At 39.1% G+C, this 16863-nt stretch overlaps 8 protein-coding genes across 8 annotated transcripts; 3 read left to right on the forward strand and 5 right to left on the reverse strand.

The window, feature by feature from the left end:
* Positions 1 to 144: 144 nt before the first annotated feature.
* Positions 145 to 4647, reverse strand: NST1 (Nst1p; the record flags this gene model as incomplete). Its single annotated transcript, XM_002496266.1, has 1 exon — positions 145 to 4647. The coding sequence occupies one exon, from the start codon at positions 4645 to 4647 to the stop codon at positions 145 to 147; it is 4503 nt and encodes a 1500-aa protein (XP_002496311.1).
* Positions 4648 to 5364: 717 nt separating this feature from the next.
* On the forward strand, positions 5365 to 7374 carry YVC1 (Yvc1p; the record flags this gene model as incomplete). The annotated part of the gene is made up of 1 exon (XM_002496267.1): positions 5365 to 7374. One exon carries the CDS (start codon positions 5365 to 5367, stop codon positions 7372 to 7374), a length of 2010 nt encoding a protein of 669 aa, XP_002496312.1.
* Positions 7375 to 7453: 79 nt separating this feature from the next.
* On the reverse strand, positions 7454 to 8671 carry ZYRO0C15532g (S-adenosylmethionine-dependent methyltransferase; the record flags this gene model as incomplete). The annotated part of the gene is made up of 1 exon (XM_002496268.1): positions 7454 to 8671. One exon carries the CDS (start codon positions 8669 to 8671, stop codon positions 7454 to 7456), a length of 1218 nt encoding a protein of 405 aa, XP_002496313.1.
* A 211-nt stretch (positions 8672 to 8882) lies between these two features.
* ZYRO0C15554g (Rab family GTPase) lies at positions 8883 to 9518 on the reverse strand (the record flags this gene model as incomplete). Its single annotated transcript, XM_002496269.1, has 1 exon — positions 8883 to 9518. The coding sequence occupies one exon, from the start codon at positions 9516 to 9518 to the stop codon at positions 8883 to 8885; it is 636 nt and encodes a 211-aa protein (XP_002496314.1).
* A 221-nt stretch (positions 9519 to 9739) lies between these two features.
* Positions 9740 to 11461, reverse strand: PTC5 (type 2C protein phosphatase PTC5; the record flags this gene model as incomplete). Its single annotated transcript, XM_002496270.1, has 1 exon — positions 9740 to 11461. One exon carries the CDS (start codon positions 11459 to 11461, stop codon positions 9740 to 9742), a length of 1722 nt encoding a protein of 573 aa, XP_002496315.1.
* A 497-nt stretch (positions 11462 to 11958) lies between these two features.
* TMA46 (translation machinery-associated protein TMA46) lies at positions 11959 to 12981 on the forward strand (the record flags this gene model as incomplete). The annotated part of the gene is made up of 1 exon (XM_002496271.1): positions 11959 to 12981. The coding sequence occupies one exon, from the start codon at positions 11959 to 11961 to the stop codon at positions 12979 to 12981; it is 1023 nt and encodes a 340-aa protein (XP_002496316.1).
* Positions 12982 to 13100: 119 nt separating this feature from the next.
* APP1 (phosphatidate phosphatase APP1) lies at positions 13101 to 14843 on the reverse strand (the record flags this gene model as incomplete). Its single annotated transcript, XM_002496272.1, has 1 exon — positions 13101 to 14843. The coding sequence occupies one exon, from the start codon at positions 14841 to 14843 to the stop codon at positions 13101 to 13103; it is 1743 nt and encodes a 580-aa protein (XP_002496317.1).
* A 509-nt stretch (positions 14844 to 15352) lies between these two features.
* On the forward strand, positions 15353 to 16732 carry MSF1 (phenylalanine--tRNA ligase; the record flags this gene model as incomplete). Its single annotated transcript, XM_002496273.1, has 1 exon — positions 15353 to 16732. The coding sequence occupies one exon, from the start codon at positions 15353 to 15355 to the stop codon at positions 16730 to 16732; it is 1380 nt and encodes a 459-aa protein (XP_002496318.1).
* Between the last annotated feature and the right edge of the window lie 131 nt (positions 16733 to 16863).

Raw genomic sequence — 16863 nt, forward strand, 5'->3', positions numbered from 1 at the left:
CATTACGAAACAACAAATAAAATAAAAAACGAAAAAATGAAAATGAAATACATAATTATTATATATGGATATGTAGATGGATATGGATATGGATGTGTATAATGGTATCCTTTTGCCTCAAATTCGACGCTAGAAATAACTTACCTAGCTCCATATATTACTCACTAGCGATGGGTTTACCCGCTGTCTGATATTATACAACTGAGGACCTGGATTAATGCCTGAATTGAGATTATGGTTCGGTGGTAAATTTTCCGTTTGAGCCAATGGAGTTCCCATGAGGGGGGTCGCATCTGGAGCGGTTGGATAGATTTTATTTTGCAAGGAATTGGTAAATTGTTGTGGATTGTGCGGTGAGCCTTGTTGTAATCCTAAAATCATTTGAACATGGGTAATAGTACCGGTTTCATTGGTTAAAAATTCACAACCATGACTAGTACGCATACTGAAAAGGTAAGTGATAAACGTAGGATAATCCATGCTACGACAAAGACTATTTTGATGCAATAAAGTAGTTGAGACGTAACGTTCGTTCAAACTAGGATCTTGTGCTGCAACAAAGGTAGAATAGGTGTTATAGATATTGTCTATAACAAAATTGGTATTAGTAGGTGCAGGTGGAGGAGGAGCAGGAGGGCCAGTAGCAGCGGCAACGGGATTAACATCGTGACTGTTTCTTATGTGGTTACCATTTGTCGAAGTGCCAACGGCGCTAGAGGCGGCATTGGGCCTATCGAAAAATGACATGCTAGAGGGACCATTATTACTCCATATGCTAGAGGTGGCAAAATTTGAAGGTGCAGAAGGACCCACACCATTACCTAAAACCCCTAAATCGTTTCTTGGCATTGAAGGCGTTTCCCATATAGAGGTACGAGGGCCTGCAGTACCAGCAGTAGTAGCATCACCCAATGGGTTAGCAGCTGCCGGTGTTGCCGGATTATTTCCCGTCATAGCCATCGAACTTTGACCATTGCCAGTCCATAATGGTGTTTGACCAAAAGAATTGGGTGTACCTGATGTATGATCTCCTAAACCAGCAGAAGTCAACATATCAGTGAGACTGTTCATCTCTTCTTCGAATGTCTTATCATTGGAGGCTACTGCATTACCTAAGCCAAAGGGGGGAAGCATAGAAGGTTGCTGTTGAGGCTGTTGAGATGGTTGTTGTTGTTGTTGTTGATTCTGTGGTTGTACATTCTGTTGAGGTTCCTGAGGCTGCTGGTGAGGTGGATGATTTTGAAGAGGTCCCTGTAAATTAACAGGCGAATCTCTAGCTAGGTTAGCCCCTAAGAAGCCATTCCAGGAATTGAAATCGTACGATTGACTACCCAATCCAGCAGCTCCAGAACCTTGATCTGCCCCCAACTGGTTTGTAATACTGGGTAAGGGATCAAACGAGGGTAAAGCATTAGAGCTTTCAAAAATTGAAGAAGTTGTTGGTGTAAGTACTTGCTTGCTTGGAATTTCTTGTCCAGAAAGACCGTTACCAACTTGTAATAGCTTTTGCACATCGGCCATCGAAGAATGAGTTGCATTCAAAGGGGTGGCAGCGGAATTTACTAATCCGAAGATTTCGTCATCAACATTTTTATTCATGGGTACAGTTGGTTGGGATGATTGCTGGACACCACCATAAATGTTTTCGGGAAATATATTTGACGTACCCGTTTGAGGAAAGCTGGAAGTAATTTCAGAATGTACATTACTGCCACCATTGACACGAGTTTCATCTGCAGAGAGCTTCCTAGCAAATTCTTGTTCTTTTTCTTCATTTGCTAGTTTAATTTTTTCCTCCTGCTCGGCGGCTTGTCTAACTTCTTGTTCTTTTCTTTCTTCCTCCATACGTTTAAACTCTTGTTCTTTTCTCTTTTGCTCCTCCTTTTTACGTTTTTCATCCTCTTTATGCTTTCTTTCTTCCTCCTTCAATCGTTTCTCCTCATCTTTCTTGCGTTTCTGCTCTTCTTTCAACTTTCTTTGACGCTCCTGCTCTTCTTCACGTCTACGTTGCTCCTCTAATTTCTTCTTTCTTTCCTCATCTTTCTTACGTTTAGCTTCCTCTACCTTCTTCCTTTGCGCTTCTCTCCTTTGTTTTTCTCTTTCTTCAGCTTCTCTCTTGACTGCTTCAGCTTCTTCTACTTTTCTTCTTGCTTCTTCTTCCTTGGCTAGCTGCAAATGACGTTTCTTCTCCTTTTCCTTTTCTCTCTTCTTCTGCTTTTTCTCCTCTTTAGCCCTCTTCTTCTGTTCTTCTGCCTCCAATTCTTGTAAAAGTTTTAACCTATTATTTTCAGCTTGCTTCTCGTGGTAGGATTCCATTATTCGTCCTTGCAAAAGCTTTGTAATAGCGATTTGTATCAGTTTTCTACCTTCTTCCAGCCGATCATTTTCATCCAATCCACTATCATATTCTTCCTCTTCCTCTTCTTCCTCCTCTTCTTCCTCTTCTTCCTCCAATTCTTCATCGTAATTCTCATGTCCACACTGATGACCGTGGTGATGGTGATGGTGGTGAGGACGTTCAACATCCGCATGACCACGGTTATGATGGTCATGGAGACAACTGTTATGTTCATCATCGTATTCAGACGCTAATTCGTGATCATTTTCATCATCAATCTCCGACTTTGCTCCATATCCTTCCTCATCATCAAATTCCTCATCCTCATCTTGATCATAATCAGAATAATCATCAAACCTTTCATCATATTCTCCACTATCTACTGCATCATCATTTTCATCTTCGTCATCATAATCATAATCGGCATCCGTGTCATCATTACCAGGGATCTTCATTGATGCAGAAGTGGCAGCAGCGGCCGCCGCTAAAGAGGCACCAATAGCAGCAGTCCCATGGTCATCGTTGAATTTCTCCTTAAACGACTCCACAATCAGATCGCCAAATTTTTTCCCATCTTCACCAAACATAAATCGAATAAATAGTTCTCTTTCCAATTGCGACACTTCTTTAAATTCCTTTCTCTGAGTATCATAAGAATTCGTCATTCGTTCTGCGATATGACGTTGAAGATTAGCGTATTCGTCTTCTGTCAATGGTTTACCATTATGCAGCATCGTGGTAAATTCTTTGGCATCACCTAAATGTTGATATCTAGACAAATCTACCGAATTGTGCCCATTCAAAGATTGCAGTTGTGGGATATTCAGTTGTTGCTGCTGCTGCTGTTGTTGCTGCAGTTGATGATGATGATGATGTTGTTGTTGTTGTTGCTGATGGTGGTAATGGCGATGGTCATTCTGCTGTTGTTGCTGCTGCTCTAAAACAAACCCTTCAACAGCCTGAATAAACCCTTGACCGTTGTTATTCATCAGATCATCCGTTAATGCCCTCATATCTGGATACATCATCATTCTATTCACATATTCTTGGGCAATCTTTGGATGAGATGAAACAAAAGTCTTAGCAAAGTTCAAATATTTACCTTGTAACCCATCAGCATCAATCCTTGGAGGCATTCCTAATCCACTATTAACAATTGAAAAGTTATTACCTGTTGGAGGTGTCGGTAAGCTTGAAGTAATACCCGCAGCACTATCAATCGGCAGTTCATCCGAATTTGATATCGATTCAACTTGTTCTAGCTGAGGTTGTCGATGGTGATCTTGTAATTGATGATGCTGTTGCTTATGCTGAAGGGTCTGCTGACCATGACCATGACGGTGATGCTGTTGAATTTGTTGTTGATGTGGATGTTGCTGTTGCTGTTGCTGTTGCTTTTGTTTGTTCTGTTTGAAATGCATTACTTCTTCTTTTAATGAGTCTACAGCATTCGAGGAAAGAAAGAATTTTACCACTTCATCTCTCACATTCTCATAGTCGATCCTGGTATTACTATCTTGAGTATCTCCCTTTTGCAATCCACGAACATCCTCCTGTAACTGCTGTTGATGTAACCGTTGTTGCAACTGTTGCTGCTGTTGCTGTTGCTGCTGTTGCTGCTGTTGCTGCTGTTGCAGTTGTTGTTGATGCTGTTGATGCTGCTGCTGCTGCAGTTGTTGTTGCTGTTGATGTTGCAGTTGCTGTTGTTGAGCCTTAGAATCTTGTAACTCTTTAATAATACTTAAATGAAATTTAACAGGATTTATCTCTGGGTCTCTGCCCTTATCCAATTCGTACAGGGTCTCATAAATCCTTTCCATTTCTTGGTCCATTGCCATGTGTCGACGACCACACACTGAACAATTGCAACTGTGATTGTTCTGATACTTACGAATAACTTCAAATACTTCATCTTTTTCAATCCTCAGTATATTCTTTTTCTCCTCCGATGTAAGAGATTCCCAATGTGAATCTAAGGTAAATGCCATTGGAGACTGTTGTCTCTTCGTATCTTCCAACCCATTACTACTATTCTGTTGGTGCTGGTTTTGTTGCTGATGCTGATGCTGTGGCTTCTTCTGTTGCTTTTTATCCGGAAGAGATTCCACTACAACGTCACCATTTGGGGCCCTTTTTATTACTCTTGAACTGGGATAATCACCCTCTTCATCGTAAATTTCTGTTCCCATAACACCATGATGATGATGATGTTGATTTGGTTCGTTACCAGTGTCTGTAGTCGCTACCGACTTCTTGATATTCTGTTTTGACTTTGATTTCTTCTTACCTTTCCTAGAACTGGGAGGCATATCAAATTAACGTTATTTGTACTTTGTACTACGATAATTCCTTCTTATAATCTTATTCTTCAACTAAATTGATGCCAATCTTTTTGATAGTTATTGTTCTCAAATACACACCAATTTTTTTGAATAAAGGGGAATTCACCAATTCTCTCTTACAGCTTCACACACTCTCTCTCTTGAACACCGATCTCTTCTAACTGGCAATCCTCTTATTCCTCTTCTTATTCTTCTTGTGCTTCTTTATAATTGAATAAAAACGAAGTTTCTGAGGAACAAATAGAAGAGCGAGAATTTTTTTTCTTAAGAATAAGTATCCCTGCCAAATGATGAAGAGAAATAGATGAATTACTTAGCGTAACAAGAATTTAGAATTCATGGAAATGGACAAAAGCACTATATTCCACGGCATCTGTTTTGTGTGTGTAGTATGATTTCTTTTAGGTTCTTGGTGAAATAATCAGACCTTATCATTGCTTGATCTTGTTCAAGATCAATTGGAGCTGTAGTTATTGTAATAGTAATAGTGGTGATAGTAATAGGTCAGTTTGAGTAAGTAAGAACTGGATTTGATAATTATCACACGGAATTGATTGTCGAGAATATGATTTACGTCTCATACCAACGGGTCTCTTAAGAAAAGGGTTATTGGACAAATTCATTGAGGGAAGCGACAACAACAACAAGCAATTGCGCAATTGCGAAGACTGATAAACAAGAATCATGTCCTCGCTACCGGTGACTCAAGATGATTACAATGCTGCTTCGTTCAAGGCTCCCACACCGAGACAAGTGCTTAGGGTGGCATTAAATCTAAAGTTTTTGATCGATAAAGTTATACCAATTGATTATGATATTAATCAAGTTACCTGCCAACACTCTAGAATTTTAAATCATCAAGTTATTCAATTGACTAGAGAAGCATGTGGTGGTAATCGCAATGATAAAGAAAGCTTGAGAAAATACCAGAGTGTGTTGCTATTCGCACTTCTAAAAGTATCTGGTTGGTATAATGAATTAAGTGTTAAGGAATTGCACAATACAGAATTGTACAAGTTACGTTCCATTGCTGCGCAGCATCTGTGTAAGATCATTATTGAATTTGAAGAAAATGTGGATTTACATTACTTGTTTTTGCAAATGCTATTGCACCGTTATTCCATGAACGAGAATGATGTTGATAGTGAACCGCTCTCTGTTGTGGAATTGGCTGCTGATATGCATGCAACTATTGTGATTGGCTCAAGTGGATTTCAAAGATGTATTTCATGGTTATGGAGAGGTTGGATTATCCAAGCACCTGACGAACCAACGACATTTGTTCGTGATGCAACAATTTCGTCGATGTCATTCAAAGATCATTTTAGCCCTGAGAGGATTAAAACTCCCAAGTACCAAAATATCTTGCAAATTAGCTTTTCCATTTTGTTTTTGATTTTGTATACTTTGGTGGTTAATGAAAAGGATTCAACCCATGTGGAACCATTTGATTTAGCGGAAGTTATTTTTTACTGCTTTACTCTGGGCAATTTAATTGACGAAGCTGTTAAAATCTATTACATTGGGTTTGCCTATTTGGCATTTTGGAATGTTTTTAACGATACGTTATACACCATTATTGGTGTATCATTCGTGTTAAGAGTTGTCAGTCTAGGTCTTGTTTCTACCAAGTATTCTGCCGAATCCTGGGATATGCTCTCTTACAGAATCCTATCCTGTGCAGCACCTTTTGTTTGGTCTCGACTATTACTTTACTTGGAATCTGTACAATTTGTGGGTTTGATGCTGGTGGTCTTGAAATTTATGATGACGGAATCAATTGTCTTCTTCGTCATGTTGCTATTGATTATGATTGGATTTTTGCAAGGATTTATCGGATTAGATGCATCTGATGGTAATATTGAAATTGCTGGCCCCATTATGAGGAATTTAGTTATGACTGTGGTCGGAGCAGGCGGATTTGATACTTTCAAATCATTTGCACCACCTTATGCCGCTATCCTATGGTACTTCTACTGTTTTATCGTTACTGTTATCTTGTTGAACATCTTAATTGCCTTGTATTCCAATGCCTATCAAAAGGTCGTTGAAAACGCTTCTGATGAATATATGGCATTGATGTGTGAAAAGACACTGAGGTTCATCAGAGCTCCTGATGAATACGTATTCGTCCCGCCTTTGAACATCATCGAACTCGCATTAAAACCACTGGAATACATTATATCTGAGAAAAACTCCGACAGACTCACCCACTTTATCATGTGTGCCATCTACAGTCCAACTTTACTTATCGTAGCGATCTTAGAGGTTCGTACCGCTAAGCGTATTCAGTACAACAGAATGACTAAACTGCAAGATGACGCCAACGAAAGCGATGAAGTTTGGGACTTAACAGATGGATTCGTGGATAACGGTAGTAATCTTTTCTTTGATGAGAACAATGACGGTATTCATGACACTAGAGTCAAAAACAGCAGAGCTCTTAAGAAACAAATAGAAGCCGAAAGAGCTGACCCTCATTTTCCAGTATCACCCGAATGGCATAAGAAAGTGAAGAAATCTGTTCAACCGGTGCAAGAAGGTTTCCAAACTGGTGTCGGTTGGGAATTGTTTGATCTGTACAATCAAGCTGAGACTAGGTACAAAAAATCGGAAAATAAAGTAGACGAATTGACACAGGCTGTCAATGAACTCGTTACACTAGTCAAGGAATTGAAAATGAAACAGGAATAGATTAGTATTTTCTTTTTGCAGGATAATTATTAGCTTTTATTTTTCTTTTATTTTTATCAGTTTTCTTCGATCTGCTTGTCTATGTTTGCTTCATCCCCTCCTTCTGCAATACCCAGTAGTTACACATGTAACCTGGTACTGCATTTAGGCTTGGTGAACGTCCATATCCCGAATGAACTGCAAATTCTTTGTCCAGGCATTTAAAGTTTAATTTGTTAATAGACACCTCCAAAATTTCGTCCGCTGTCAATTCAAGACCTTTTAGTGGAACATCTTCATGAATATCAGTTTTTTCACCCGTAAATGGATCCACTTCATACGTGTCTTCCACTTGATCATCACATTCGAAATGATATAGAAGTGGACCAAAGTTAATCCATAACCCACCTGGAGTCAAGACGTGAGATATCGAATGAAGATAATCTATAATGTTGGAAGCGGTATCGATGAAGAAATTGGTAATTACCACATCAAAAACAGATTCCATTTGAGCTCTTGTCAATTTCATCGCAGGCGATATGGAATATGTATTAGAAGCTCTAATTTTTTCGTTAGAACCATAACAATCGATAAAAGATCCACTACTCATAGCCATTCGATCATTATGAGCCAATTGTTCGTGAATGTTGAAATCTGGGATAGAAATAGGCTTTAATTGATCAGTTCTACTTTTCCAATGTGAAAAAGCGTGAATGAATGGATAAATCTTCTTTTGGCCCTCTTTTAACCCCCCATTCAGAATATACATGGACATCACCAACATATGGTATGAAAATTCATTACTCTCACAATTGTAACCTTGTATTACTAAATCCGCCATTAATCTACCAGTCCCAGCACCTGGAATCAAAACCTTGATTGCATTTCTACTGGTACCTTTCTGTTTCTCATACGCTTGCAAACCTTGTAGTATTCTATAAGTAGACAGATCTCTCTCAGGCTTACTTTCTTGAGACCATTCTCTGTAGACCTGAGAAATCATCGAAACAGTCTTTTCCATATCTACTCTACTCGGTGTAGGCCATTGATTTACATTCGATGAGATCCCCACCATAGCTTGAGCAAAAAGAACTACTTCCTGGAGAAAGGCGGCATTACATTCAATGGCATTTCTTAAATCTTCTAAATAATCACCATACCAGGGTATTAGCTCTTTCTGGTGATCAGATAATGATCGCCACTTCTTGTACCTCGGTAAGTAATACTCTCGTTGGGCAAACGATTTATAACCGCTATAAGCGGCTAAAACTTGTTCTAGTGCCCTTGTTTCCTGTTCAGCTTCTTCTGAAGAGAGCATGCGGCCCTTTAAGTTGCTCCTAAATCTTCTTCCTATCTTTACCCAGTCGAATCAAAAGTTATCAAGAACTCCGATAGTCAGCCAATTTAAACCTCCTCTGTCCTTATGCTAGACGATTAAATTACATACATCGTAAAAAAAGAAGATAAAATAGATAGTTTTAAATAGGTACCACCATAACCTTTCCCCTTGCATTCTTATACTTATTTCTTTAACAATTGCAACCAGCAGACCTCACTGGTCCATTGACGGAATTGGTTAGATCTACCCTTTGATCGTCTGTAATTCTTAAACCACTCTGTTCATTAGCCTGTTCACCTGGTTTCTTGATTGGAATCTTTTCACCAATACCCAAAAACACTTCATTGACATTCTCACCACTCTTCGCACTGGTCTCGAAGAATAGTAATCCTTCTTCTTCTGCTAGTTTTTCTGCTTCTTCCTTGGCAACTTTCCTTTCGCCACCATTTTCGATCATATCTAATTTATTCCCTACAAGTGCAATAACGATACCTTTACTTGCCTGTTCGTGTAACTCTTTTACCCAATGACGAGCTTTAATAAATGATTGAGGTTTTGTAATGTCGTATACCACCAATGCAGCTTGCGCATTTCTATAGTACATGGGTGCGAGTGATGCAAATCTTTCTTGTCCTGCGGTATCCCATATTTCAAATTTAACAGTTTGTTCTCCAATATTAACCCTCTGAGTCAAAAATGCTGCTCCAATAGTTGGTTCTTTATTCTCAGAGAAATCGTTTGAAACAAATCTCAGCACTATTGAAGATTTACCAACTGCCGCTTCACCCAATAGGACTAGTTTGATCGATGTAACCGATGAATTCATTGTTTTTATTCCCTATTATCCCTTTGTATTCTTAGTTTTATTATGGATCAATCTTAAATCAACCCTCCTTTAAAGAATGGTCAAGAAATCTTTAGCTGTCTTAGGAAGTCTAAACGGTAGAAGTCCCATTATAAGGTCCATTACGTATAATGTGATCAAGAGAAATAGTGGTATTAAATACTTAAATTTAATATGGACAGTAAAGTTGAACGGGAAAATCGTTAAAGCTTTGGTTTTGGTTGCGTAGTGGCATCATTATTTAGTATTATGGTACCATCGACGTTAGATGGTTGTTGCCCACTTGGTTCTCCAAAAAATACTACAGTTACCGTCAGATCATCTCTATACTTTCTACTGAGTGATGATGGAATGCTTACCAGTGTAGACACATATTCCTTGTTACCACCTGAACTTAGGGCGTTACGTATGAGATGGGTAGCGACATTTTTGTCCTCTAGTAAGTATTCGGCGGTATTTTTCTTACCCTGCTGACGCTTGTAACGGAATGCAGGTCTCATAGATTCTGAATCTGTAGAGATATCTTTGACCTCTGGTAGCTTCCCCTTGGGAAAAGCACAGGGCACCTTAGGTGACATATTTGATTCCATCCAACGTACAACTAATCCCGCAACCTCTTCGTTGCTCAATAATTCGAAAAGACCGTCTGAACCAATGACCATAAATTTGGAATTTGGACCAATCTTGGTGGTAGTAATTTCAGGCTTGGCGGTTACATATGGCGGTGTAAGGAAATCACGAGGTTTAGATCTGAAATAGATTCTCAAATGTTCTGGTAATTCTGATAAAGTTTTGCCATCGATATCCTTGATTTTGTAGCGGTAATCACCAAATGCCCTCGAAGGTTGTAAAGAACCAAGAATCCTACCATTACGCACAGCGTTAGGCTCATCTGGATGTTCTGAACGTACTCTTTCCACCTCACTTGGATTATCACCAGTTTGATCTGTTGATAGCGATTTTACAAACCAATTGTTTTCGCTATCCAATTCACACAACAATGCCCTTGAATCCCCCGTTAATGCAACTTTCAATGTGGAATTTGCAGAATTGTAAATACTCAACAGGGCACACGAACCTGATATGGCTGGTAATGCTGCAATCATCGTTTCCTTTGATGGGGACTGGAAGAGTGCCTGTAAAGATCCATAGACGATATCGTTATCCAGTGTTAGAAACCCTTTTTCGATTGCACCATCCATCTTTTCTGATGACGACAAGATATCTGCTCCTTGGGAGTAAACCTGTCCCAATTGGTGTGCCACATACTGTACTAAATCTTTAGCCAATCGGCTAGACGTAAATGCCCCACTATGTCCGTCAAATACACCAAAGAATGAAAGATCTTCTTCCTCAGTTTGTCCTGATGCTGTCGTAGATGGTACCGTAACAATCTGTTCCACATGGTTATCCTCTATTGGGTTGTTGGAAGGCAATTGTGAAATATCATAACGAAGAACACCCTTACCTCTTTCGACTAAATAAGATTGTTGGTGGTTCGTTAGTTTGGCATTAACTTCATTATCACTTAACAACATGATGGATTCTCCTTGACCGCTACCACCACCATTGTTACCATTCCCACCACCACTATTACCAACAGAACCTGATCCTTGACTATTACTGCGTCCATCGTTGGCACTGCTGGTAAATTGACGAATTCCTTTAACAGTATCCAGTGAAACCACATTATTTGGCGAAAGGTAAGAATACGTCAAAACTAGTAATCCACCACCGACAAGGGCAAAGTTCAGTTCTTTCCCGGAACCAAACAACCCAGACTTGCGAAACGGCTGATTGTGAGTAGACTTCGTTCCCCCAACGAAATAAGTTCTACGGATTAACTTGTTCATATTTTTCCTCGAAAGCCCCCTGAGAAGGGCTTTGGAAGTCCTCAGAGCTACAGCCTGTGTTACTCGAGACATAATAAACCGACAAACAGATTCAATTCTAATTCAAAAACGTTTGGAAGTGGAAGAAAAAAAAAGCAGTACTAAGTCCTTTATTTCCCCTATATCCTTTCCATGAAACTATAACACAGTTTAACAAAGAATGAAGTAAAAAAGACTCGGCAAAAAAGCAGGAGGGGGTTATGAGTTATGTTAAGCTAATAACAGTAACAAATATACCTCGAAAACTACCAATCAATAACGAAAGATCGGATTCTTCCTTGGATTAAGCATTTTGAAGTTCCGATATTTTGATGTTTTGATGTTTTGATGTTTTCGAAGCCTTTGTGATTTTCATAATCCAACTTCGTATTACGTGATAGCAAGTCATTGAAAAAAAATTGAAAAAAAAATCGATGAGCTCAAAGAATAAAAGACTACAACTATACAGAACATTTCACTTAATATTCTAAACAAATTCAGTTGGCGTTTGTCCAGATTAGTTTATAGAGTCCACTGAAAGAGCCGTCAATATGCCTCCAAAGAAGCAGCAGCAGCAAGCTCCAAAGAAGAAGGAAAATGTCGACAAGACATTTGGTATGAAGAACAAGAATAGATCTACCAAGGTCCAAAGATTCATCAAGCAGGTTCAGACCCAGTCAGATCCTAAGAAGGAGGAGTTGAAACAAAAGAAATTGGAAGAGAAGAAGAGAAAAGAAGCTGAAGAAGCAGAGCGGAGAGCACTTTTCAACGCAGCTTTGGACCAAAGAGTGGGTCATGGTGTGGACCCAAAATCTGTGGTATGTGTCATGTTTAAGATGGGTAATTGTAACAAGGGTTCAAAATGTAAGTTTTCACACGATTTGAACGTGGGTCGTAGAGTGGAAAAGAAAGATTTGTACCAAGACTCTAGGAAAGAACAAGAACAAGATACTATGGATAAATGGGATGAAGACAAGTTGAGAAGCGTTATCTTTTCAAAACACGGTAACCCAAGGACGACAACTGATAAGGTGTGCAAATATTTCATCGAAGCTGTGGAAAATGGGAAATACGGCTGGTTCTGGGTTTGCCCCAACGGCGGTGATAAATGTATGTACAAACACGCTCTGCCGGAAGGGTTTGTACTAAAGACCAAGGACCAGAGGAGATTAGAGAGAGAAGCAGAAGAATCTCAACCAAGAATTACATTAGAAGAATTTATTGAAACTGAAAGAGGAAAATTGGATAAAACAAAATTGACACCTATTACAATGGAAAACTTTGCTATATGGAAGAAGGACCATGTTACAAAGAAATTGAACTTAGAAAAGAAAGAACAAGAAAAGAATAAACCAACAGGTCGTGAAGTCGTTCTGAGATTATACATGGACAATAAGAAATTCGATGAAAATGATATTCATGATATGACGAAGGGATCTGAAATTGACCTGACTGAATTCAAGAAGGCTCTTAAGGATGCTGATGATGATGGTATCAAAGATTATGGTGATGGTAGTAACCCAACCTTTGAAATCAAACCTGCAAAGGTGGAGCCAAAGACTGCATCTGCCTAAGATGATTGGGAAGGAGTAAAACATAGAAAACGTAATATCAAGTAAACAAGTATAGTTTTATTTAAACGGAAGAATAGAATTGTATCTAATTACAAAACAAAATAAAACGAAAAAGAAAATTATTTAGTTATTGAACCTATAGCTTGCATGCTGCTTTCCAGTGATAATTCCGTATCCGTGAAAAACATTAATCGTACTTGACCTTCACCACGAACCCTCTTCAACTGCTGTAATCCAGCATAAACCCTGTGCCTCCATTGATCTGCTCTTTTATCGAAAAAATTATCGTAGAGATGATACCCATTTTGTGTATCTGTCAGTTCTTCGTCGATCCAAGGTGGTTGTGCATTTCTAGGTGGTAAATTTGGTGGAACTGGACGTTGCTTAATATTAAGAGCCGATGGACGTGATTTTAATACCATTTCCTCTTGTTCAGATGTCAACTGTGGCTTCTTCCTTGGTATAGCTGGCGGTGACCTTTTTTTAATCCCTCCCATGTATTCCTTTTGAATCATATCATTAAGTGATTGCATAACTTCAGTTTCTCTAAGGCCCATATCACTTAACGAATTCTTACAACAGCGGATATAGATACCAGCAATTTGATCTGGATATTTCAAAAATGCAGAGATGTACGCTTCAAAATCCTGTTCACCAGAATCTCCTACGAGAAAGAACTTCTTTTCAGGGAAGTCTTTCAATATTTGGTTTATAGACCCCAGTTTTCTGTCGGCACTTGAACTCCAAAAGCTCGAAAGTAAATTACCAGAATATTGCTTGAGGAACATTGGGCCCCAAGGAAAATTGGCCCTAATATAGTCTTGTAAAGTATTGTAAAATTGCATCGGTGAATTTGACACATAGAAGAAATCCACATCTCTGCTGTCGCTGAGTGTTCTATACCATCTAGAAACACCTTCAATATCCCAACTGGAAAAATCCTGAACAAATACGTTACGGAACATCGACCTCTTATCTCCAGTAACACCTGTATGCTTTATGGTATCATCAATATCACTTATTAAACCAAATCCCTGAGGTTTAATGAAATTAGTTGGAAATTCATGCGTAATGACTTTGGGGAAATCGTGTGGGGTATCCACTGTTACTCTAATGTTTTTTGGTTTGAAACTAGTTCTTAATCTCGTTTCCACATAACCCATATTATCTGTATTAACAAACGTCGTCTCATAAGATCCTTGGCCTTCATCCGTAAAGGCATCCACAATAATTGGAATGTTGACAATTTTGCGTTCTAGAAAGCCTGCGATACGTTCTTTCAAAGTCTCGTATTCATTTTGTACCATGCTATTGTGTATACTCTCAGCATCGTTAGTACCGGTACTTATGCTAGAACCACCAGTCATAGTACTCGCATTATCACTAGAACCATTGCTAACCAGAGATCTAGTGTCACTTGCTGCAAAGGCGTCGTTCAATTTGGCATCCAGGATTTCTTGATCCATGTCACTAACATTTCGAGGTAATAAATATTGCCTGCATAATGATAACAGGATTCTATTTCTTCTACTATGTGGATTACCAGGAGCACAGAGGACAAATCTAACTGAAGTCTCGTAACCCTTGTCGGTCTGCGTGGTATAAGTTGGGTAAAACACGATGTCAGAATCCAAGGACAAGTTGTAAAACGGTTGATACTCTTCATGACTTCTGAAACTCTCGGTCTTCTGAGATATTGTAGATGTCAGTGATGGGAGGTACACATTTTTAGTAGTTTTGACCAAATTCATAAACCGCTGCCTTCTCCCTAGACCTGCAGAAGCAGTGGTGGTGGTAGTACTGGTATGGCTATCATTAGTACTGGTGGTACCGGTTGTAAACTCCTCCCCGTAGGCGTCCATCTTGGATTCACCACTAGTTTTGATGGGAACTCTGGGGCTCCTCCTCCTCCACTTATTAAACGATAAATTTCTTCTGTAAGTTGGACTAATAGACTGTAACAAATTTGCAGTAGAATTAGAACTCTTGAGTAACAACAAAACGGCAGGTTTATTATATTGAATTTTAGTTGGAAACACAGCTGATCAACGCCCTTTATCCGTTTCTTTCGAGCTGTTAAATTGTTTGCTATACGACCCTACAAATGTAAAGGATCAAACACCTAATGAGGAGGTACCTTTTGCTCAAAATCTGTAGATGTCAACGGACGGTCTAGATGGATTAGAAGTGCTTCTATATCTGATGTACAGCTTCAAAGGTCGTATGTTAATTCGATGTTAAAAGCGATGTCTATTCTGCGTGGTCCGAGCGAAGGTTTATCACTACCAAGCCTTCATCAATCCTGTTTGCCATTCAGATCACTCGAGGAAAAAACGCCGATTGATAATTTGATAGTTGGTAATTGAGGTCTATGCTGAAGTGTTCTACTTTCACAAATGCCTTGAAGGGCAGTTTAAGGCTCTACAGTGTGGTTTCAGCTCCATTAAATATCTGTGGTAAAAAATATGCTACTGATGAAAAAATGACGAATGTCACTCAGTCGATTGTGGATCTAACTGGTCGTGGATTGCATTTGAACGATTCACATCCTGTGGGAATCCTCAGAGATGCCATCGAAACCAAATTGAACTCCACGGATGGTGCATTTAAATGCTACAACGAATTCCTACCAGTGGTTTCTGTCCATGAAAATTTTAATTCATTGGGGTTCCCAGCTGATCATCCAGGTAGATCCAAGTCTGATACCTACTATGTCAACGGTGATCAACTATTAAGAACTCACACTTCTGCACATGAGATGGAATGTTTTGCCCATATTCGTAATGGTGAATCGAAACAATCAGGATTTTTGATATCTGCAGACGTCTACAGAAGGGATGAAATTGATAGAACCCATTATCCAGTCTTCCACCAGATGGAAGGTTGTCGTTTGTGGACTAGAAAACCCCAAGATGGTCATATTAAACAACTACAAGATGATTTATCCAAATTAAAATCCCAGTTATCTCAACAAAAGACCAAGATCATTGTAGAGGATGACACTTCGCAGGAAGGTAATCCAAAACAAGACTATATGAGCCATGATGAAGTTGAGTTATGTTCGCAGCATCTGAAAAGATCTGTTGAATTGGTCGTTGCAGAAGTGTTCGAAAGAAAACTGGAGAGTATGAGGCGTGAAGAAGGTCTTGAAATCCCCAGTGAATTGAGATGTCGCTGGATCAAAGCCTATTTCCCCTGGACCGCCCCATCCTGGGAAATTGAAGTCTGGTGGCAAGGTGATTGGTTAGAACTCTGTGGATGTGGTTTAGTACAACAAGAAGTATTGAACAATGCGGGCTTCCCTGCGGAAAGTACAATTTCATGGGCATTTGGTCTCGGACTCGATCGTATCGCCATGCTTCTATTCGAAATTCCAGATATCAGACTTTTTTGGACCCAAGATGAACGTTTCCACAATCAATTTGAAAAGGGCTTAATCAGTACTTTCAAACCTTATTCTAAATACCCTGGCAGTACGAGAGACATGGCATTTTGGTTACCAAGTGATAAAGATTTTCAAGATATTCACACTAACGACATTATGGAAATTGTAAGAACAGTAGCGGGGGACCTAGTAGAAAATGTCAAACTAGTTGACCAATTTACTCATCCAAAGAAACTCAAAAAATCGCAATGTTATCGTATCAACTACCAATCGATGGATAGAAATATTACAAATAGCGAGGTCAACGAATTACAGAATGAAGTCGCAAGACAACTAATAGAAAGATTTGGCGTGGAAATCAGATAGATCAAGAAACTCATCAATTTATATCCGTACTGCTCCTGTAAATATAATTATAATTATTCATGTAATGATGAATACGCTTACAACTACTGATCACATGTATTTGTAATCTCAATTACCGGTGACCGTTTTCG

The sequence above is a fragment of the Zygosaccharomyces rouxii genome (assembly GCF_000026365.1).
Source record: "Zygosaccharomyces rouxii strain CBS732 chromosome C complete sequence".
Lineage (NCBI taxonomy): Eukaryota > Fungi > Ascomycota > Saccharomycetes > Saccharomycetales > Saccharomycetaceae > Zygosaccharomyces > Zygosaccharomyces rouxii.